The following is a 22,391-nucleotide window of genomic DNA, read 5'->3' as shown; positions in this document are numbered from 1 at the left end:
GAAGGGGAAAAGATTTAATAGGGGTGACCTTTTCACACAAAGGATGGTGGGTGTATGGAACGAGCTGCCAGAGGAGTTGTTGAGGCTGGGACTATCCCATCGTTTAAGAATCAGTTAGACAAGTATATGGATAGGACAGGTTTGGAGGGATATGGACCAAGCACAGACAGAGCTCTAAGAATAAAGGGGAGGCCAATTAAAACGGAGATGAGAAAAAACTTTTTCACCCAGAGACTTGTGAATTTGTGGCATTCTCTGCCACGGAGGGCAGTGGAGGCCAATTCACTGGATGAATTTAAAAGAGAGTTAGATAGAGCTCCAGGGGCTAGCGGAATCAAGGGATATGGGGAGAAGGCAGGCACGGGTTACTGGTTGTGGATGATCAGCCATGATCCCAAATGGCCTCCTCGTGCACCTATTTTCTATGTTTATAAGTGGGACTAATGTAGCTGGGACAATGTTGGTCACTGTGGGCAAGTTGGGCCGAAGGGCCTGTTTCCACACTATCTTCGACCCTCTCTCTTACTAATCATGTGCCTCTTCCCCCTCCTATTCTCTCCCATCATGACCTGTTCTCCCCTTCCTTCTCTCCCTCTTCCTTCTCCGCTCTCACATCCCTCCAATTTCAAGTAATGCCCCCAACACACACTCTTTTTTTCCCCTCTGGCCCCTCTCCTATCCCATTTCTCACACCACCTCCCTAGTCATCCTGCTCTTTCCCCCTCCTCCATAGGTTCATCTCCGATCCCCGACTACCATATCTCCCTTTCACACACCTCGCCTTTCCTTATCTGATACCGTTTTGTCTCCTTTTCACCTCTAGCCTTTGCCATTTACTCAATTCATCTGTCATCTCCCTCACCTGTATCCACCCATTACCTCAGGTCTTATCCCATTAGCTTTCTACCCCCTTATTCCATCAGATGAAAGGTCGCAACCTGAAATATGGCCTGTCCGCTACCTCCACAGAATTCCTCCAGCAGTTTGCTTTGTCCTCAAGATTCTAGCAACTTGTTTCTTGAATACATCTCCCTCTCACCTCTTGCCCTTTCCTCATTTAATCCTTCCTCAACCCACCCCACCCCCTACCCTACCCTCCTCTCTGGCTCTCTCTTCTCTCCCCCTCCCCCTCTCTCCCATTCCGAATTCTCTGCAGGAGCGATGGGAACAACAAAAAGCCTTTGGGGACACAAGGACCTGCAGATGCTGGAATCTTAAGCAAGACAAAGTGCTGGAGGAACTCAGCTGGTCGGGACAGAATGGACAGGAGACGTTTTGGATGAGTATTCCGTTTCAGACTGCTGTGCACTCTTGGCACTGCCAGGGAAAGAATCCTTCAGTCACATTCCATGGATGGTGTAACACCAGAACAAGCCATTCAGCCAAACAGTGCATGTTCCAGACCCGATTTCACACACTTTATATTAACAAACTGTAGGGCAAAATGTGCTCGCTCTCTCACGCCATTAAATGTTTTTAAAGTCTAATGTTTATATCATATCTGAGGGTATTGGAATGTTTTCTCTGTGTGTGTGTGTGTCTGTTTCTGTCTGTCCCTGTGTGTCTGTGTCCGTGTGTGTGTGTGTGTGTCCATGTGTGTGTGTGTCTCTCTATGTGTGTGTGTGTGTGTGTGTGTGTGTGTGTGTGTGTATGTGTGTGTGTGTGTGTGTGTGTGTGTGTGTGTGTGTGTGTGTGTCTCTGTGTGTGTGTGTGTGTGTGTGTGTGTGTGTGTGTGTCTCTATGTGTGTATGTGTGTGTGTGTGTGTGTGTCTCTATGTGTGTGTGTCTCTCTGTGTATGTGTGTGTCTGTGTGTGTGTGTGTGTGTGTGTGTGCCTCCATGTGTGTGTGTGTGTGTGTGTGTGTGTGTGTGTCTATGTGTGTGTGTGTGCGTGTGTGTGCGTGTGTGTGTGTGTGTGTGTGTGTGTGTATGTGTGTGTGTGTGTGTGTGGAGCCTCTTACTGAAACTTTCTCACACTGATCCTCACTCCCGGTACAAGACCACGGGTGGGTGTGACGGTGATATAACTCGCTGCATCTTTAGTGTGGCTAATCGTGCGGCCTCGAGTTTCAAAGGAGTGGAATCCGACTGCGAGCAACTGAAGTGAAATGGCAACAAGTGAGGAACAGCTGGGAGAGAGGGAGAGGTTTACTGGGGCAAATGGGAAGCGATAGGAGAAAAGGAAAGAGATTTATGGAGAGAATTCGCTGCATCAGACGGGCCAGATTGTTGTTTCTGTAATGTATCTCAACAAATGAGAGGTGAGTGATTCTACTGGTGAGAATGCGAGGGAGACTCAAACTGGGCCAATGTTTCCAACGTAAAATCCCTTTAGCGCTTCGTTTCGAGCTTTATCGGGACAGCGGATAATGGCACAGGCGGCTAGGGTGTGTTTGGGAGAGACGGACACATAGGTTCGAATTGGGGGTCCAGTGAGAGAAACGGGGTGGGTGGGAGAGAGAGAGGGGGGGGGGGGGGGTGGAGAGAGAGGGGGGAGGGGGTGGAGAGAGAGAGGGGGAGGGGGTGGAGAGAGAGAGGGGGAGGGGGTGGAGAGAGAGAGAGGAGGGGGGGAGAGGAGGAGGTGGGGGGAGGAGAGAGGGGGGGGGGGTGGAGAGAGAGAGAGGGTGGGGGGGAGGAGAGAGAGGGGGGTGGGAGGAGAGGGGTGGGGGGGTGGGAGGAGAGAGGGGGGAGGGGAGGAGAGAGGGGGGGTGGTGGGAAGAGAGAGGGGGGGATGGGAGAGAGGGGGGTGGTGGGAGAGAGGGGGGGAGGGGGGGGGGGGGGGAGAAGGGGGGTGAGGGGGGGTGGGTGGAGAGGGTGGTGGGGGGGAGAGGTGGAGGGGAGGAGAGGGTGGCGGGGGAGGGGTGGAGTCAGGAGTCTCGGGAACTTCCCTCCATTCCCCCTTCATCTCAAGGCTCCTGGCGCTGGAGTGAGGTTAGGGAGCGGCGTGCCAGAGTTGTGATGCGTATCTCGGCACCGAGTCCACAGGAGCCCGATCACACTCCCAGACTAGAGGGGAGACGTTAAGCACCGTTCCTGTCCACCCAGCTTCGCCTGCCCGCCGATGGTTAGGGCAGATACTGTGGGGCGGACCGGTCCAACCTAGTCCCGAGTCCGTGGGAATGCTGTCCACCGGAGTGGAATAACCGGCTGGGGTCAAACCAGCGCTGGGATCAAACAGTGGACCTGTTCCTGACTGTAGGGCACTGGGATTTTAAGGCACAGATGGGGGGAAAGGGGCACTTACCAGTCGACGGAACACAATCCGAGATACATATTCACCAACCAACCTCTCCCTTCCGGCATCCCCTCAGCCCAGACACACAACCCTCCTTACAGTCCAGACCTAAAACTCCCCCTAAGCCCCCACTCCATCACCTCTCCTCCTCCTCCTTTCTCACCCCTCAACACTCCCTTATCCCCTTCCTCAACCCCCTTCACTCCCTCTGCCTCTCTCCCCACTCCCTCCTCCTCCCCAACCTTCCCCATCCACGCCCCCCTCCCACCCTCCTTACCCCTCCCTCCCGTCTCACCACCCTCCTCCCCCCCATCCTCTCCCTCCCACCCACCCCCCCCAACCACCCCTCCCCCCACCTCACCATACCCCCACCCTCACACCCCCTCCCCCACCCACCACCACCCCCTCCACCCCCTCCTTCAGAGAGCTCCAGCCCACAACTACCACAATGAGCTTGTACACCTCCCGCCGATGCGCTTCACACATTACAAAGGGCCACACGCCGGACGTAGCAGCGGGGTTAATTCAACCCGTCGCCCGGCAGTATCGGACATGTCGCCGGAGAACAGCATCGCCTCCCCCCGCACGGTCACACGAACGCGGTTAAAAACCGCTCACTGCCTCGCTATCACCCAGCAGTTTGCCCCCAGAACTTCCTCGGGGCCGGTTGTCCGGGACTAATGCATCCTTCCCGCGACCCTCACCCATCACTGACCTGTGCGTCTATGTGTGTGTGTGTGTGTATGTGGGTGTGTGTGTGTCTGTCTGTCTATGTGTCTCTGTCCGTCTGTCTCTGTCCGTCTGTGTGCCTCTGTCACTGTTACAGAGAAACATAGAAAATAGGTGCAGGAGTAGGCCATTCGGCCCTTCGAGCCTGCACCGCCATTCAATATGATCATGGCTGATCATCCAAATCAGTATCCCGTACCTGCCTTCTCTCAATACCCCCTGATCCCCTTAGCCACAAGGGCCACATCTAACTCCCTCTTAAATATAGCAAATGAACTGGCCTCAACTACATTCTGTGGCAGAGAATTCCAGAGATTCACCACTCTCTGCGTAATTTTTTTTTCTCATCTCAGTCCTAAAAGATTTCCCCCTTTATCCTGAAACTGTGATCCCTTGTTCTGGACTTCCCCAACATCGGGAACAATCTTCCTTGCACGCGGGTATACAGGGGTCACACACAACTATTGTCTTCCCTCAAGAACACTCGGGGCTGAAGTTCCCTAAAGCCACTCAGTACTCGAGGTCTCAGTCCCGGCGTTCGGCCCGCATACTGCCCCCCTCACCCACCCCAGCGAACCCCCGCACTCCCCGGGAAACACTTCAGTCCGTGTTACTCACCGCTGCCTCCGAGCCCCGAGCCTGAGCCAGGAGGAGAATGGCCGGGAGCAGCCAGCGCATCTGAGGGACCATCTCGCCCGCTGTCTGGACTTTACATAGGAGGTAGCGCCGGGCCACACACGGGTGAGGAGTCTCCCCCCCTCTGTCTCTTCACGGGGCGCGGGGGTCTTCGTTGTGCAGTTGTCGAGCGGAGCGGGTCGTCAGTACGTCTGCACTCAGATTGCCAAATCTGGGAATCCGCTCTCCGCTCCCACTTGACTCTCTCCTCCCACCCTCACAAACACGTTGCAGGGAGTTGCAGGATTAACCCTTAACTGCACTTCCAGGAGATGGAGATGGATTCCACCAGGACTTTGAGATAAACTCGAGGACGAGAAAGTTTGTGCCAAGTTTCGCCACGTTTCCCTGCAGTGAATCTCTGGGCATTAACGCCCCTCACCCCTTCCCCGGGGAGTTTGCGGACGGACAGTAGTCCCAACTCTATCCCGGGCAACAAAAAAAAAACGAGTCAGGAGTAAACGGCTTGGCGCTTTCCCTTCCTTTGGTAGCTCCCCTGATCTCCCAGGGCAAAGACGGCGGTGGCTCCCACTTGTCTGTTTGGGACAGTTAAATATCCGCCCGAATAGGCTCGGTGTCTGAACACATGTACATGTGCTGCGGTCGCAGGCTCCAGGTGAAAGTCCCGCTCCCTAAAGTGTGCGGGGTAGTGCAACCAAGGGTTAATCTGCCGCTGCAACATGTCTAAGGGGCTGCGAGGGTGGGAGGAGCGAGTGAACTGGGAGCGGAGAGCCAGCTCTGGCAAACTGTGTGCAGACGCACTGCCGACCCGCTCCGCTCGACAACTGCACAGCGAAGCCCCCCGCGCCCTGGGGCAGTGGAGAGAGGGGTGAAGGAGACTCGGTACCCGCTCCTCGCCCGTGTGTGGCCCGCCCGGCGCTGCCTCACAGGTTCAGTCCGGACAGCGGGAGAGCGCGACTGATGTGCTAAGCAGCTTGCCTTTGGCTCAGACCCGGAGCTTGGAGGCAGCGGTAAGTAACACGGACTGAAGTTGTACGGGAGCGCGAGTGTCGGTGTTTTAGTGGGGATAAGAGATGGAGAGGGAAGGGGAGAGGGAGGGGCTCGACGCCGGGACTGAGTGACTTTAGGTAACTTCAGCCGGAGTTATCCTCGTGGGAAGGGAAGAGTTGTGTATGACACCTTGACTACCCGCGTACAATAGTGGGACACACATGCACACACACAGATACACACACATGCACACACACAGATACACACACACGCACACAGAGATACACACACACACACACGTTGAGGGTTCGGCTAAGGCTCATCAGTCCCGGGCCAACCGGCCCTCAACACGTTCTTGGGCAGACTGCTGGCTGTCGGCAGTACTTTGAGCGCCTGTGCGGGTGTAGTGTGTAGTGGTGTCTGATACTGTCCGCTAGCGGGGAGGGGAGGGGGGGGGGGGCTGGGTGGTGGTGGGCATGTGTAACGCCGGGGGGTGGGGTGGCACGTGTAACGCCGAGGGGCGGACTGTGCTTGGGTGTGTGCCGCCCGTTCCCCATTGAGGCAGTGAGATGCTGAGTGTAGACCCGACCAAAGTCCCCGACGGTGTGATTGAGGATGGCACATTCATCACGCAGGCGTGTGATTGGCAGTGGGCGGGATTGCTCCAAATATCCCGGGATCAGCCAATGCCAAACATGCCTTTAGAGCTCTAAGATCTTTGGCCAATGCTGCCTTTTATTTGGGTCACAATTTATCTCATTGTTAGGTAGAAACAATGAACTACAGATGCTGGTTTACAAAGAAAAAAAGTCAGTGCTGGAGTGAATCAGCGGGTCAGGCATCATCTCTGTAGGACAATTGGATAATACAGCTCACTCTCTCCCTGGCACACTGGGTCAACCTGAGGAGCACCTTCAGCAGCAGACTGGTTCCACCAAGATGCAGGACAGAACACCACAGGGGATCCTTCTTCCCTGTGGCTATCAAACTGTACAACTCCTCCCCTTTCTGTCGTGGGGTAGACTGACTTCCCACCCCGCCCCCAATCATTGCACATCCCCAATCATTTCCACTGGCCACTTTGATTTCATGTATTTTGTGTTTTTATGATTGTTGGCAGATCAATTTTCCTCCTGTGATAAATAAAGTTCGATCGTTTGGTAGAACGGGGATAGATGACTTTTTCGTCGGAATCATTCTTCAAACTAGTACCGCCCTGGTTCCTGCTGTAGTGTATCTCCCCCTCTCTACTCTGCTCTCTGTCCAAAGTACCATATTCCAAAGTGGTAGACAAAAATGCTGGAGAAACTCAGCGGGTGAGGCAGCATCTATGGAGCGACGTATCAGGTGGAGAACCTTCTTCAGACTGATGGGGAGGGGAGAGTTTGAAGAAAGGATGAGGTGAAGACAGTGGGCTGTGGGAGAGCTGGGAAGGAGAGGGGAAAGAAGGAGAAAGCAGGGACTACCTGGAATTGGAGAAGTCAATGTTCATACCGCTGGGGTTAAAAACCTCCTCCGACCTCATCTATTGCATCCGCTGCTCTAGGTGTCAGTTGCTCTACATCGGTGAGACCAAACATAGGCTTGGCGATCGCTTCTCCCAACACCTCCGCTCGGCTCACAATAACCAACCTGATCTCCCGGTGGCTCAGCACTTCAACTCCCCCTCCCATTCCAAATCCGACCTTTCCGTCCTGGGCCTCCTCCATGGCCAGAGTGAGGCCCACCGTAAATTGGAGGAGCAGCACCTCATATTTCACTTGGGTAGTTTACACCCCAGCGGTATGAACATTGACTTCTCCAATTTCAGGTAGTCCCTGTTTTCTCCTTCTTTCCCCTCCCCTTCCCAGCTCTCCCACAGTCTCTGCCTCTTCCTTTCTTCATCCCGCTCCACCCACCCCCACATCAGAAGAAAGGTCTCGACCCGAAACATCACCTATTTCCTTCGCTCCATAAATGCTGCCTCACCCGCTGAGTTACTCCAGCATTTTTGTCTACCTTCGATTTTCCAGCATCTGCAGTTCCTTCTCAAACATTCCAAACTGGGGCGTGATCTTCTGGGTGACCCCTCTCTGGTCTGCCTCGCTGTTGACAATCTTACAAAAAACACATTTCAACACAACACAGGAATAAGCCCTTCATTTCTTTGTGACTGTGCAGACCAATTTGACAGTCTAACCAATCCCATCTACCTGAACGAATAGTACAAGTGTCAGAAGTTCTGGGGAGAAGGCAGGGGAATGGGGTTAGGAGGGAGAGATAGATCAGCCGTGACTGAATGGCGAAGTAGACTTGATGGGCCGAGTGGCCTCATTCTGCTCTTATCACATGACCTTATGACGCACACATGCCCCATATCTGCCTTTTCCTTGCCTGCCTCTAAATACCTCAAGCGTTGCTATGGTATCCGCTTTCACCACCTCTCCTGGCAGTGCATTCCAGGCACCTTCCACACTGCATAATAAAAAAAAACTTGTCTAGCAAATCTCCAGTAAACTGCAATCCCCCCCCCCCCCCCCGCCTATCTCCCCCCCCCCCCCCCCCCTCATCTTAAATTATGTCCTCTTGTATTTGGGCACCTATCCACCCTGTGCGAAAGATTCTGGGACTGTCTACCTTGTTTAATTATGAGAGGCATATACATACTGCTATCTGGTCCCCTGTCTACCTTGTATATGCCTGAGTCCTGGGGGTTGTATGTGGGGCAAGGAAGCGAGGTATGAGTGGGTGAACTCATGCTATGGAAGAGCTGAGGAAATCCGCCTGCATCAGTAAATATCACCAAACACGCCCCTTTTCCTGGTCAAATTTGATTCCATTCCTTACTCACTGTTCAGACCCTCTATTCACACCTCCAGGGTTGCTCATCGTATAGACCAGGAAGCATTAAGGAAAGGTCAGAAGAGTCATGACCCGCAATGTTGTTTGTTCATTTTCCTCCACAGATGCTGCCTGACACACACTTTGTTATTTACTCAACTTAATGATGAGCTGTGTTGGGGAATGAGTCTGGGATTTGGACTCCGTGATGACAAAGGACTGGCAATAAATCCCCAGTCTCGATGGTGTGTGACCAGGTGGCTGTGTTCTTGTTCACCTACTGCCACTTGCCTTCCTTGTTGTGGAAGTTGTAGTTTTGTAAGATGTGAATGCCCACACATCTAACTTTAGAGTGGATAGAAGCAGCTAAGATAGTTGGACCAAGGGCACTGCCCGAGGGCCTCCTGCTCTGATTCCTGGCATAAATTGACCTGTAATGGCTGCAAGAGGATCAGTGCTAGGAACATAGAAAATAGGTGCAGGAGGAGGCCCTTCGAGCCAGCGCCGCCATTCATTGTGATCATGGCTGATCGTTCCCTATCAATAACCCGTGCCTGCCTTCTCCCCATATCCCTTGACTCCACTAGCCCCTAGAGCTCTATCTAACACTCTCTTAAATCCATCCAGTGATTTGGCCTCCACTGCCCTCTGTGGCAGGGAATTTCACTAATTCACAACTCTCTGGGTGAAAAAGTTTTTTTTTCTCATCTCAGTCTTAAATGGCCTCCCCTTTATTCTAAGACTGTTGTCCTGTTCATTTCCAACATTGGGAACACAGATCTAGCTGCCTGACACACACTTTGTTATTAAACTCCAGTGAACTAGTCTTTTCAATCTGATATGACAGTCTGCCATCCCAGGGATCAATCTCGTGAACCTACACTGCACAGCCTCAATAACATGGATGTCCTTCCTCAATTTAGGAGACCAAAACTGTACACAATACTCCAGATGTGGTCTCACCAGAGCCCTATACAACTGCAGAAGAACCTCTTTACTCCTATACTGAAATCCTCTTGTTATGAAGGCCAACATTCCATTAACTTTCTTCACTGCCTGCTGCACCTGCACGCCAACTTTCAGTGACAGTACAAGGACACCCAGGTCTCGCTGTACCTCCCCCTTACCTAACCTAACCCCATTGAGATAATAATCTGCCCCCTTGTTTTTGCCGCCAAAGTGGATAACCTCACATTTATCTATATTATACTGCATCTGCCACGCATCTGCCCACTCACTCAACTTGTCCAGGTCACCCTGCAACCTCCTAACATCCTCTTCACAGTTCACACTATCACCCAGCTTTGTGTCATCCGCAAACTTGCAAGTGTTGCTCCTAATTCCCTCTTCCAAGTCATTAATACATATGGTAAACAGTTACGGTCCCAACACCGAGCCTTGCGGCACTCCACTCGCCACTGCCTGCCATTCTGAAAAGGACCTGTTCACTCCTACTCTTTGCTTCGGGTCTGCCAACCAATTTTCTATCCATATCAACACCCTACCCCCAATACCATGTGCTCTAATTTTAACCACCAGTCTCCCGTGCGGGACCTGGATATTCAGGGGTATATGTCCTATCGAAAAGACAGACAGGTGGGCAGAGGGGGTGGGGTGGCTCTGTTGGTAAGGAATGAAATTCAGTCCTTTTAAGGGGTGACATGGAATCGAAGGTGTAGAGTCATTGTGGATAGAACTATGAAATTGTAACGGTAAAAAGACCCTAATGGGAATTATCTATAGGCCCCCAAACCGTAGTCTGGAGATAGGGTGCAAGTTGCATCAGGAGTTAAAATTGGCATGTAAACAAAGGTAATGCTACGGTGGGTGCAGGAGATTTCAATATGCAGGTAGACTGGGAAAATCAAGTTGGTATTGGGCCCCAGGAAAGGGAGTTTGTGGAGTGCCTCCAAGATGGATTCTTAGAGCAGCTTTTACTGGAGCCAACCAGAGAGAAGGCAATACTGGACTTAGTGTTGTGTAATGAACCAGATTTGATAAGGGAACGAGGTTAAGGAGCCATTAGAAGGTAGTGACCATAATATGATGTGTTAATCTACAATTTGAGAGGGAGAAGGGTAAATCGGAAGTGTCAGTATTGCAATTGATCGAAAGGGACTATGGAGGCATTATGGAGAAGCTGGCCACATTTGAATGGAAAGGGACCCTAGCAGGGATGATGGTGGAACAGCAATGGCAGGTATTTCTGTGAATAATCCAGAAGATGCAGGATCATTTCATTCCAAAGAAGAAGAAAGATTCTAAGGGGAGTAAGAGGCGACCGTGGCCAACAAGGGAAGTCAAGGACAGTGTAAAAATAAAAGCGACGTATAATATATCAAAGTTGAGCGGAAAGCCAGATGATTGGGAAACTTTAACATCAATAGAAGGAACTAAAAAGACAATACGGGGAAAAAAGATGAAGTACGAAGGAAAGCTAGCCAAGAATATAAAGGAGGATAGTAAAAGCTTCCTTAGGTACTGTATCTGATGAGGAAAAAAAATAGTTAAGACAAATGTGGGTCCCTTGAAGAAAGAAACAGGTGAATTTATTATGGGGAACAAGGAAATGGCAGATGAGTTGATCAGGTTCTTTGGTTCTGTCTTCACTAAGGAAGACACAAACAATCTCCCAGATGTACTAGGGGACAGAGGACCTAGGGTGATGGAGGAACTGAAGGAAATTCATGTTAGTCATGAAATGGTGTTGGGTAGACTGATGGGACTGAAGGCTGATAAATCCCCAGGGCCTGATGATCTGCATCCCAGGATACTCAAGGAAGTGGCTTTAGAAATCATGGACGCATTGCATGAACACCTTCCAATGTTCTGTAGATTCTGGATCAGTTCCTGTGGATTGGAGGGTAGCTAATGTTATCCCACTTTTTAAGAAAGGAGGGAGAGAGAAAACAGGGAATTATAGACCAGTTAGCCTGACATCAGTGGTGGGGAAGATGCTGGAGTCGATCATTGAAGGTGTAATAGCATCACATTTGGATAGCAGTAACAGGATCGGTCCAAGTCAGCAAGGATTTACGAAGGGGAAATCGTTCTTGACTAATCCACTGGAATTTTCTGAGGATGCAACATGTAAAATGGACTAGGGAGAGCCAGTGGATGTAGTGTACCTGGACTTTCAGAAAGCCTTTGATAAGGTTCCACACAGGAGATTAGTGGGTAAAATTAGAGCATTTGGTATTGGGGGTAGGGTATTGACGGATAGAAAATTGGTTGGAAATTGACAGGAAACAAAGAGTAGGGATTAACAGGTCCCTTTCAGAATGGCGGGTGGTGACAAGCGGGGTTCCACAAAGCTCACTGCTGGGACTGCAGCTATTTACAATATACATTCATGATTTAGATGATGGAATTAGAAGTAACATTCGCAAATTTGCAGATGGCACAAAGCTGGGTTGAAGTGGGAATGGTGAAGAGAATGCTGTGAGGGTACAGGGTGACTTGGACAAGTTGGGTGAGTGGGCAGATGCATGGCAGATGCAGTATTATGTGAATAAATGTGAGGTTATCCACTTTGGTAGCAAGAACAGGAAGGCAGAGTATTACCTGAATGGTGTCAGGTTAGGAAAAGGGAAGTAGAACAAGACCTGGGTGTCCTTGTACACCAGTCACTGAAAGTAAGCATGCAGGTACAGCAGGCAGTGATGAAAGCTATTGGCATGTTGCCATTCATAACGAGATTGTGTGCAGTTTTGTTCTCCTAGTTTGAGGAAGGACATTCTTACTATTGAGGGAGTGCAGCATAGGTTCACGAGGTTAATTCCCGGGACGGTGGGACTGTCATATGATGAAAGAATGGAGCGACTGCACTTGTATTCACTGGAATTTTGAAGGATGAGAGGGGATCTTATAGAAACATATAAAATTATTAATGGATTGGACACGCTAGATGCAGGAAACGTGTTCCTGATGTTGGGGAGTCTAGAATATGCGATAGGCCTTTTAGAACTGAGACGAAGAAACACTTTTTCGCACAGTTGTGAATTTGTGGAATTCTCTGGCTCAGAAGGCATTGGAGGCCAATTCACTGGATGTATTCAAAAGAGAGTTAGATAGAGGTCTCAGGGCTAGCGGAATCAAGGGATATGGGGAGAAGGCAGGAACGGGGTACTGATTGTGGATGATCAGCCATGATCACATTGAATGGCAGTGCTGGCTCGAAGGGCTGAATGGCCTCCTCCTGCACCTATTATCTATGTATCGGGGTGTTTAGTTCAAAAGTTGGGATGTCATGTTTCAGCTCTATAGAACTTTGGCCACACTACATTTGGAATTTTGTGTGTAGTTTTGGTCACTATAGTACAGGAAGGATGTGACGGCTTTGGAGAGGTGTAGAAGCAGGTCACCAGGACAAACCCAATGGTGCGAATATTAAGTTTTCCAATTTCAGATAACCCTCGCCTCTGGTGGGTTATCTGAAATTGGAAAACTGATGGCTCTCTGCTTCTCCCATTTGTGTTTCCTTTCTGGTGATTGACCCAATGAGTTCTTCGAGCATATTAAAGATAGACACAAAGTGCTGGAGTAACTCAGCGGGTCAGGATAAAAAGGATGGGTGACGTTTCGGGTCGGTTCCCTTGTTCAGACTGAAAGTTGGGGGACGAGGGGATATTGAAGAGCTGGAGGCAAGAAAAGACCAGGACCAATCAGGGCCAACAACAAATGACTTCAGTCAGGTAGGCCCATTGTTCACTATGGTTCAAGTTCAAGTGAGTTTATTGTCATGTGTCCCTGTATCGGACAATGAAATTCTTGCTTTGCTTCAGCACAACAGAAAATAGTTGGCATTTACTGCAAAACAGATCAGTGTGTTTATACACCATAAACTAAATATATACACACATGAATAAATAAACTGATAAAGTACAAATAACAGATAATGGGTTATTAATAATCAAGTTTTGTCCGAGCCAGGTTTAATAACCTGATGGCTGTGGGGAAGTAGCAATTCCTGAACCTGGTTGTTGCAGTCTTCAGGCTCCTGTACCTTCTACCTGAAGGTAGCAGGGAGATGAGTGTGTGGCCAGGATGGTGTGGGTCTTTGATGAAACTGCCAGCCTTTTTGAGGCAGCGACTGCGATAAATCCCCCTCGATGGAAGGAAGGTCCGAGCCGATGATGGACTGGGCAGTGATCTCAAGAGGAATACAAGGTGGTGAATTGTGGAACTAGTTAAATTAATAGGGTGGAGGAAAGGGGCCAGAGTGGGATCTTCCAGCAGATTGTTTGTTTCACTAGGATGTTGCTTATATTACAAAACATTTGTTATGAGCGGTTGGAAAACTTGGATTGTGTTCTCTAGAACATCGGAGGCTAAGTGGAGACTTGATAGAGCTATATAACATTATGAGAGGCATAGATAGGGTAGACAATCAGTCTTTTTCACAGTGGAAATGTCAAAGACTGGAACACATAGGTTTAAGGTGAGAGAGAAAAAGTTTAAAGGAGATTTGTTGGCAAGTTCTTTAGACAATTAGACAATAGACATTATGTGCAGGAGTAGGCCATTCGGCCCTTCGAGCCAAATTCAATGTGATCATGGCTGATCATCCCCAATCAGTACCCCGTTCCTGCCTTTTCCCCATATCCCCTGACTGCCATCTTTAAGAGCCCTATCTAGCTCTCTCTTTAAAGTATTCAGAGAACCGGCCTCCACCGAGGGCAGCAAATTCCACACTCACAACTCTCTGTGAGAAAAAGTGTTTCCTTGTCTCCGTTCTAAATGGCTTACCCCTTATTCTTAAACTGTGGCCCCTGGTTCTGGACTCCCCCAACATCGGGAACTTGTTTCCTGCCTTTAGCGTGTCCAAACCCTTAACAATCTTATATGTTTCAATAAGATCGTCTCTCATCCTTCTAAACTCCAGAGTGTACAAGCCCAGCTGCTCCATTCTCCCAGCATATGACAGTCCCACTATCCCGGGAATTAACTTTGTAAACCTATGCTGCACTCCCTCAATAGCAAAAATGTCCTTCCTCAAATTAGGGGACCAAAACTGCACACAATACTCCAGGTGTGGTCTCACTAGGGCTCTGTACAACTGCAGAAGGACCTCTTTGCTCCTATACTTGACTCCTCGAATTATAAAGGCCAGCATGCCATTCGTTTTCTTCACTGCCTGCTGTACCTGCATGCTTACTTTCATAGACTGATGAACAAGGACCCTCAGATCCCGTTGTACTTCCCCTTTTCCCAATTTGACGCCATTTAGATAATCTGCCTTCCTGTTTTCGATACCAAAGTGGATAACCTCACATTTATCCAGATTAAACTTCATCTGCCATGCATCTGCCCACTCCCCCAACCTGTCCAAGTCGCCCTGCATTCTCATAGCATCCTCCTCAAAGTTCACAGTGGCCCCCAGCTTTGTGTCATCTGCAAATTTACTAATGTTACTTTGAATCCCTTCATCCAATTCATTGATGAATATTGTAAATAGCTGAGGTATTACCATTTGTAATATTGTGTGCAGTTAAAGTCATGGTATCACAGGAAAGGTGTCAATGCTTTGGAGAGGATGCAGAAGCTGATGGGATTAGTTTAACAGAATGATTTCAAAGAAGGGTCCTGACCTGAAATATCACCGATCCATATCCTCCAGAGATGTTGCCTGACCTCGAGCAATTTAAGTGTTTTTCGTAAACTAGCATCTGCAGTTCCTTGTGTCTCTGGCATTGGTTTAAATCAACAACATGGTAACATAGATATGGTGGGCCGAAGTGTCTGTTTCTGTGCTGTGCTGTACTGTACTGTTTTGTTCTATCATGTGGACTGAACCAAGTTGGCTGTAGACTGACTTCTGTGCTGGAGTGGTTTACAGGCGGAAGCCGTAATGCATCATCTACTTGGCACTTCTGATGAATGTAGTCGCTACTGTTGATTCAGGGTAGAGAGATAGTAGACGAACAATGTATTTGTTTCCAGATATGACTCCCAACAACAGGCAACAGGCCAACCACAGCATGGTTTTGCTCCTGGTCTCCATATTACAACACAGATGTAGGGTGATAATTATACAGCATGCTCATCGACCCCAATTCATCCATGCTGACCAGACCTAGTCCCACCTGCCTGTGTTAAACCCCTTATCCCTCTGAACCTCTCCTTTCCATGTACCTGTGTCATGAAATGTAGTAATTGTAACCACCTCTACCTCTTCCTCGTTCCACATATGTCCCATCCTTTGTGTGAAAAGGTTGCCCCTCATGTTTGGTTTAGTTTAGAGATACAGCATGGCAACAGGCCCTTAGGCCCATCAAGTCCGCACAGACCAGCGATCCCGCATTTTAACAATATCCTACACACACTTGGGATAATTTCCATTTATACCAAGCCAATTAATCTACAAACCTGTACGTCTTTGGAGCGTGGGAGGAAACCTGAGATCTCGGAGCAAACCTCATGGGGAGAATGTACAAACTCTGTACAAAATGTTCCTTTTAAATATTTCCCCCTTTAATTCAAACCTATTCTCTCCAGTTTTAGGCTCCCATAGCCTGGGAAAAACACTGTTATAATACACCACATCTATGCTCCTATTGATTTTATAAACATAAAATGCTATAACTTTGCCCCCAGGCTCCTTCGTTCCCGGGGGGACAGTGTTAACCACTCTAGCCTTTCTTACTTTTAGTTTTGGAGATACAGTGCGGAATCAGGCCCTTCGGCCCACCGGGTCCGCACAGATCATCGATCCCCGCACATTAATACGATCCTACACACACTAGGGACAATTTTACATTTACACCAAGCCAGCTAACCTACAAACCTGTACATCATTGGAATGTGGGAGGAAACTGGAGATCTTGGTCACGGGCAGAACATAAAACTCCATACAGACAGCACGCATCCTCGAGACGGAATCTGGGCCTCTGGTGCTGTAAGGCAGCAACTCTATTGCTGCACCCTTTATAACGAAAGCTCTCCAGTCTAGACCACATCCTTGTGAATCTTTATTGCTTATTCACATCCTTCCTATAGCTGGGCATCCAGAACAGCACACCATACTCCCCAAGTGCAGTCTCGCCAACATCTTGCACGACTGCAACCTGATGTCCCAACTCCTAAACTCTGTTCTCCGCCCAAACAGGGCAAATGTGCCAAATGCCGCATTCACCAGTCTGTAGAGGCATCTGCAAAGGTGTGGAAAGGAGTATTTAGACTGAAGATTTCACTAGTGGGAGTCTAGGACCATAGCCACAGAATAAATGGACGTACCTTTAAAAATGAGATGAGAAGGAATTTATTTAATCAGAGGGTGGTGAATCTGTGGAATTTATCACCACAGAAGGTTGTGGAGACCAAGTAATTGGATGTTTTTAAGGTGGAGATTGATAGATTCTTGATTAGTATGGATGTCAGGGATTACGGGAAGGAGGCAGGAGAATGGGGTTGAGAGGGAATGATAGACCCATCATGATTGAATGGCACAGCAGACCTGCTGGTTCTAATTCTGCTCCTACAACCTATGAACTTATGAAGATGGGAGATTCTTGTATGAAGAAAGTTTGAACTGGCTAGAGTCTTCTAGAGGAAAGAGGCATAGGGAAGGTTCAGAATTATGCATTTTTAAATGGATGGACCTGGAGAGAGTTTTTACAGTGGTGGGGAATTAAACAAAATTAGGATGTCATCAATTCCCTTGAATGGGGGAAATTCCAGAGAATCTCTTTCCTCAGAGTAGTGGGAGGGGGCATTAGAGGAATGGTTTTGAGGAGCAGAGATGGGTTCAAGCTGAATAAACAAGTAAAGAGAGGGAGATCAAAACGTAGAATAGAAACAAAGGCATGATTAGATTATTGCGAATACAGCTGTTATCTCTGCAGTCTTTCCACTTGTTCACCATCTCTAAAGCCTCTACTGCATATCCTTCCTATAATGAGGTGACTAGAATTACACATGTGCTACATTTGGCCTAACTTAAGTTTTATGCAGATACAACATGGCCTTTGTACTCAATGATCTGACTGATGAAGCAGGATGTCGTATGCATTTTTTCCACGCTACTTGCTTGTCTTGCCACTTTCATGCAGCCTTGCAGACTTGCACCCCAAGATCCCACTGTACATCAAAATACCCCAGACTCCGGCCATTTTTCTATATGTTTTCCTCGTACATTTGACCTCCCAAAGTGCAACACCTTACATTTGTCTGTTTTTTTTGTAAGCTTTTGCATGTTTCAGCTTGAAATTGTGCAATCTGGTGCATACTTTTAACTTACACTTGAATGCAATATTTATGCTGTAAATTGGATTAGCTATGGATAAGATTAGGCTCAATTACATTCCTAATTACATTCCACAGTAGAGCCAGGCTCTGATCAACAGGTGCAGCACATGCATGATCTTAATATATTCATGTATGGAAATCAGATTATAATCAAACACTTGGCCCATGTTGACCAACCTGGGTCCCACTGCACACCTGGTACTACTCCTGACCCTGACTTCAGTTGCATAGTTTCTCTCATTCCTGACCCCGAGTCCAGCCTTATACCTGGCCCCCTATTCTACCCTGATCATAGCTGCTTACCTGCTTAGGTTCCCAGTGCTGAACACTCCCAATGTCCCAGCTTTGACTGCACACCTAGTACTATTCCAGACCTTGACTCTGGATGCACACTTGGCCTTGCCCCTAGCCCCTCTGCACTGACAATATATCTGGCCCACACATAAAGCCCCATATCTGATCCCCTGGACAACCTATTATATCCAAGTCCACAGGTGCTTATCTAATGCGGTAATCCTTTATGGGGCACTTCACAGACCAAATTTTGTATAACAAAATTTGCTACATCCATTGGCTTCCTTGTTATCTAACATGCTATAACTATATATTTAAGCAATATTATTCTATTACATTTTTGTTCCAATGCTCCCCATTCCCAATTACTTTTACATTGAAGTGATTGAAATCTAAGTGAAGTTTAAATGACATCAGAAAAATAACACCTCCGGAATTGATGATATTCATTACATGGTTGGTTGGAGTCAGTATCAGCACAATTACTATATTAAACTTTGAATCTTCAGATGGCCTGGTTCAAGCTAAAACTAAAGACAAGTAATAACCTCCTCACATATTCCCCTGCAAGTATCTCTGACACTCCTTTAAAATATGCCCCTTCTTTGAACAAGCTCTTAAACATCGCATCTGAATCAGTTTCCATCTGATTACACTCCTTGAGGATGTCTATCTCCGTGTTCAATTAATAAAACAACGAGATTGGGGCATTTCTATTCAACCTGTCAAAGGAATTTGGGGGTGGGGTTTGTAATAGTCAGTGAAGTAAACAAACATAATAGTTGAGTGGCAAATGACAATAGTGCTACCTTCCCAATATTTAACTGAAGGAAATAATGGGTTATCGGGGCTGTATGTTGTGACAGACAGCCTGACACCTTGCATGTCATTTTAATATTGCACTTGTTCCATCCCCCTGGATATTCTGGATTAATAAATTAGGGTTTAGTCAGCTAATTACAAATCGGGCTAATTACAAATCAATAACATTAGCCAACTCCGAAACACGAAGCGCTGAGCATTGGGACCCAGACATCATGGACAACTGGCCTCAGTTCCCCGCTCACATCTGGCAGTGCTCACTGTCTGAACCAGGGGCCACGGAGCATTTTTGTAAGTGGGGAGGCTGAGCGATCACTGATCACTGGCTTGGGGGTACCCGGAGAGGGAGTGGAACAACCGAGTGAGAGGAGGGTACCCCTCCCTCCCACGGTAGGGACGTTTTGAAATTTGATGTATTTAAATCATGTTTTAGTGCATTGTAGAAGTAGGATTTCAATGTTTTTTGTTTGAAGTATCTTTAAGAGGTAACTATTTAAGGGGTAACGTTTTCCACACACAGGGTGGTGGGTGTATGGAACAAGCTGCCAGAGGAGGTAGGGACTATCCCAACATTTAAGAAACGGTGAGACTGATACATGGATAGGACAGGTTTGGAGGTATGTACCAAAAGCAGGTAGTGTAGCTGGGACATGTTGGCGGGTGTGGGCAAGTTGCGCCGAAGGGCCTGTTTTCACACTGTATCACTCTATGACTACATTATACCTCCACCATGCATGAATGCTTCAAAATCAAGTGGTTGAATTTTATTGCCATATACTCGCATAGAAACATAGAAAATAGGTGCAGGAATAGGCCATCGGCCCTTCGAGCCAGCACTGCCATTCTGTATGATCATGGCTGGTCATCTAAAATCAGTACCTCTTTCCTGTTTTTTTTTCCCCATATCCCTTGATTTCACTAGCCCCAAGAGCTAAATGTAACTCTCTTGAAAACATCCAGTGAATTGGCCTCCATTGCTTTCTGTGGCAGAGAATTCCACAGATTCACAACTCTCTATGTGAAGAAAGTTTGTCCCCATCTCAGTCCTAACTGGCCTACCCTTTATTCTTAAACTGTGACCCCTGGTTCTGAACTCCCCCAACATCGGAACATTTTTCCTGCAGTTACAGTAAGTGAAAATCTAGCCGGCAAGCAGGATGCTTTCACCAATCACCCCCATTTTAAGGCCACTATCTTCCACCGTTTCTACCCAGTGCTTGGTACTTACTTCCAGCAGCCACTGGTTGTCCTCCAGGATGCACCGAGCTGCAGCCTGATCCATGCCGGTCACCTGGGCGAATTCAGCACAGAGACTCTCACGGCAGCGGCACAACGCTTCCGATGCCTCCGACGACCCGGGACTCTTACACTGTGGCTGCTCCATGGCCGGAGCTGCAGCGAGTGAATCTCCAGCCCGGAAAACACTCGCCAGCCCGGTAAACACTTGCCAGGCTCGGCTCCCCATTCGCATCTGTCCCCGCCGCTGCATCTGCTTCCATCCCTCCCTCAACCCCGACTCTCCAACTCCTGCAGTTGATATGAGTTTTGAAATTTGCGTTGATCACAGAATTTCTCACAACAGAGCGTGAGAAATTTGTGATCAGCGTGAGAGCGTGGGAATTTGGCGAAACGCGTGATTCTCACGCTCAATACGTGAGAGTTAGCAGCCCTGTAATCCGCACACTTACATTTTACTATCTAAATTATGTCAAGTTGGGAAAAGGGGAAGTACAATGGAATCTGGGGGTCCTTGTTCATCAGTCTATGAAAGTAAGCTTGCAAGTACAGCAGGCAGTGAAGAAAGCGAATGACATGTTGTCCTTTATAACAATAGGAGTTGAGTATAGGAGCATAAAGGTCCTTCTGCAGTTGTTCAGAGCCCTAGTGAGACCACACCTAGAGTATTGTGTGCAGTTTTGGTCCCCTAATTTGAGGAAGAACATTCTTGCTATTGAGGGAATGCAGCGTAGGTTTACAAGGTTAATTCCCGGGATGGCGGGACTGTCATATGCTGAGAGAATGGAGCAGCTGAGCTTGTACACTCTGGAGTTTAGAAGGGTGAGAGGATATCTCATTGAAACATGTAAGATTGTTAAAGGTTTGGACACAGGCTAGATGCAGGAAGATTGTTCCTGATGTTGGGGAAGTCCAGAACAAGGGGTCGCAGTTCAAGGATAAGGGGGAAGTCTTTTAGGACCGAGATGAGAAAAACATTTTTCGCACAGAGAGTGGTGAATCTCTGGAATTCTCTGCCACAGAAGGTAGTTGAGGCCAGTTCATTGGCTATATTTAAGAGGGTCAGATGTGGCCCTTGTGGCTAAAGGGATCAGGGGGTATGGAGAGAAGGCAGGTACAGGATACTGAGTTGGATGATCAGCCATGATCATATCGAATGGCGGTGCAGGCTCGAAGGGCCGAATAGCCTACTCCTGCACCTAATTTCTATGTTTCTATCAACGGAGAGCAGAGGCAAACCTTGGTTAATCCTTGGTTAGGCTGGAAGGGGGAGATAAAAACTGTTTTTGTACAGTGGGAAGCTGGGACTTCATTGTGAAATGTTCTTTCAGGCTCATTAGATTGAATGAGGGGAATACACAGGGTCATTCCATGCCCGGAAGTGCCGACTCCAGTTTTGTGGATCTTGGATCAGCTCCATATGGCCAAAGGCTTTTGGTGGAATTACACTGCTGAAGCTCTCTCTGATTTTCAGTGTAGAACAATTTAGTCTTCAATGTAAAGTGAGTTTATGGGATTAGCCATCTGTGAATTTCCACTGCCCCGGTGAGACCCCTCCAGGTGCAATCAGTGAGTTATTTCCAGTCGAGGGCGGGAAGTGTTGGAGACTCTTAACAATTTCCAAAGCTCCTCTTCTAAAAAAAGCCTGGATGATATTTCCCACACAGACAATGACATCACAACAGAGTCACTTGGGGTCAGCAAAATGTGAAAGCAACTGTCTGCAGCTTAAAAAAAGGAGCTGCAGTTTGTGATGGATCGAGCATGGTGTGGCTGAGGAGTTGTCACTGAGACTTTCTATAGATAGAGCTCTAGGAACTAGTGGAGTCAAGGGATATGGGGAGAAGGCAGGCACGGGTTATTGATGGGGGACGATCAGCCATGACCAGCAATGAATGGCGGTGCTGGCTCGAAGGGCCGAATGGCCTCCTCCCGCACCTATTTTCTATGTTTCTATAGGGACAATCAGTGACCTGAACTCTGCAACTTGCCAATTTGGTATGTGACACCAGACCAGGCAGAGAGTTTTATATTTTTGCTAGCCAAGGATCGGGGTACTGGGACTGGAGTGTGGTTAATATTATACCTTAATATAAGAAGGGGAACAGGATTAAGCCAGGGAACAGTGTCCCCTGCATCAAGAGTGGGGAAGTTATTGAGGGGATTCAATGAGACAGTATTTATTTGCATTTGGAAGGGTAAGGACTAATTAAGGAGAGTCAGCAAGGCTTTGTGCGTGGCAAATCGCATCTCACATTTGATTGATGTTTTGAAGAAGAGGCCAAGGAAATTGATGGGAGCAGGATAGTAGACGTTTACATGGAATTCAACAAAGCCTTCGACAAGGTATGTCCTGTCTAGACGATAGAATATGTGGGATCCAG

At 48.1% G+C, this 22,391-nt stretch overlaps 2 protein-coding genes across 2 annotated transcripts in view; one reads left to right on the top strand and one right to left on the bottom strand.

The window, feature by feature from the left end:
* The window catches only part of LOC129697894 (collagen alpha-5(IV) chain-like), a 172,651-nt gene extending 167,723 nt beyond the window's left edge, over positions 1-4,928 (bottom strand). Inside the window, exon 1 of the mRNA XM_055636616.1 lies at positions 4,582-4,928. Coding sequence (XP_055492591.1) covers positions 4,582-4,653 — 72 coding nt within the window. The 5' untranslated portion in view covers positions 4,654-4,928. The remainder of the gene's footprint in view (positions 1-4,581) is intronic.
* A 427-nt stretch (positions 4,929-5,355) lies between these two features.
* LOC129697813 (collagen alpha-6(IV) chain-like) overlaps positions 5,356-22,391 on the top strand; it is a 166,334-nt gene continuing 149,298 nt past the window's right edge. The window contains exon 1 of the mRNA XM_055636439.1: positions 5,356-5,609. The gene's annotated coding sequence lies outside the window, so the exon portion shown is untranslated. The remainder of the gene's footprint in view (positions 5,610-22,391) is intronic.

This window comes from Leucoraja erinacea, chromosome 6 (genome assembly GCF_028641065.1).
Source record: "Leucoraja erinacea ecotype New England chromosome 6, Leri_hhj_1, whole genome shotgun sequence".
NCBI lineage: Eukaryota > Metazoa > Chordata > Chondrichthyes > Rajiformes > Rajidae > Leucoraja > Leucoraja erinaceus.
This window is presented reverse-complemented; position numbering and strand designations above follow the sequence as displayed.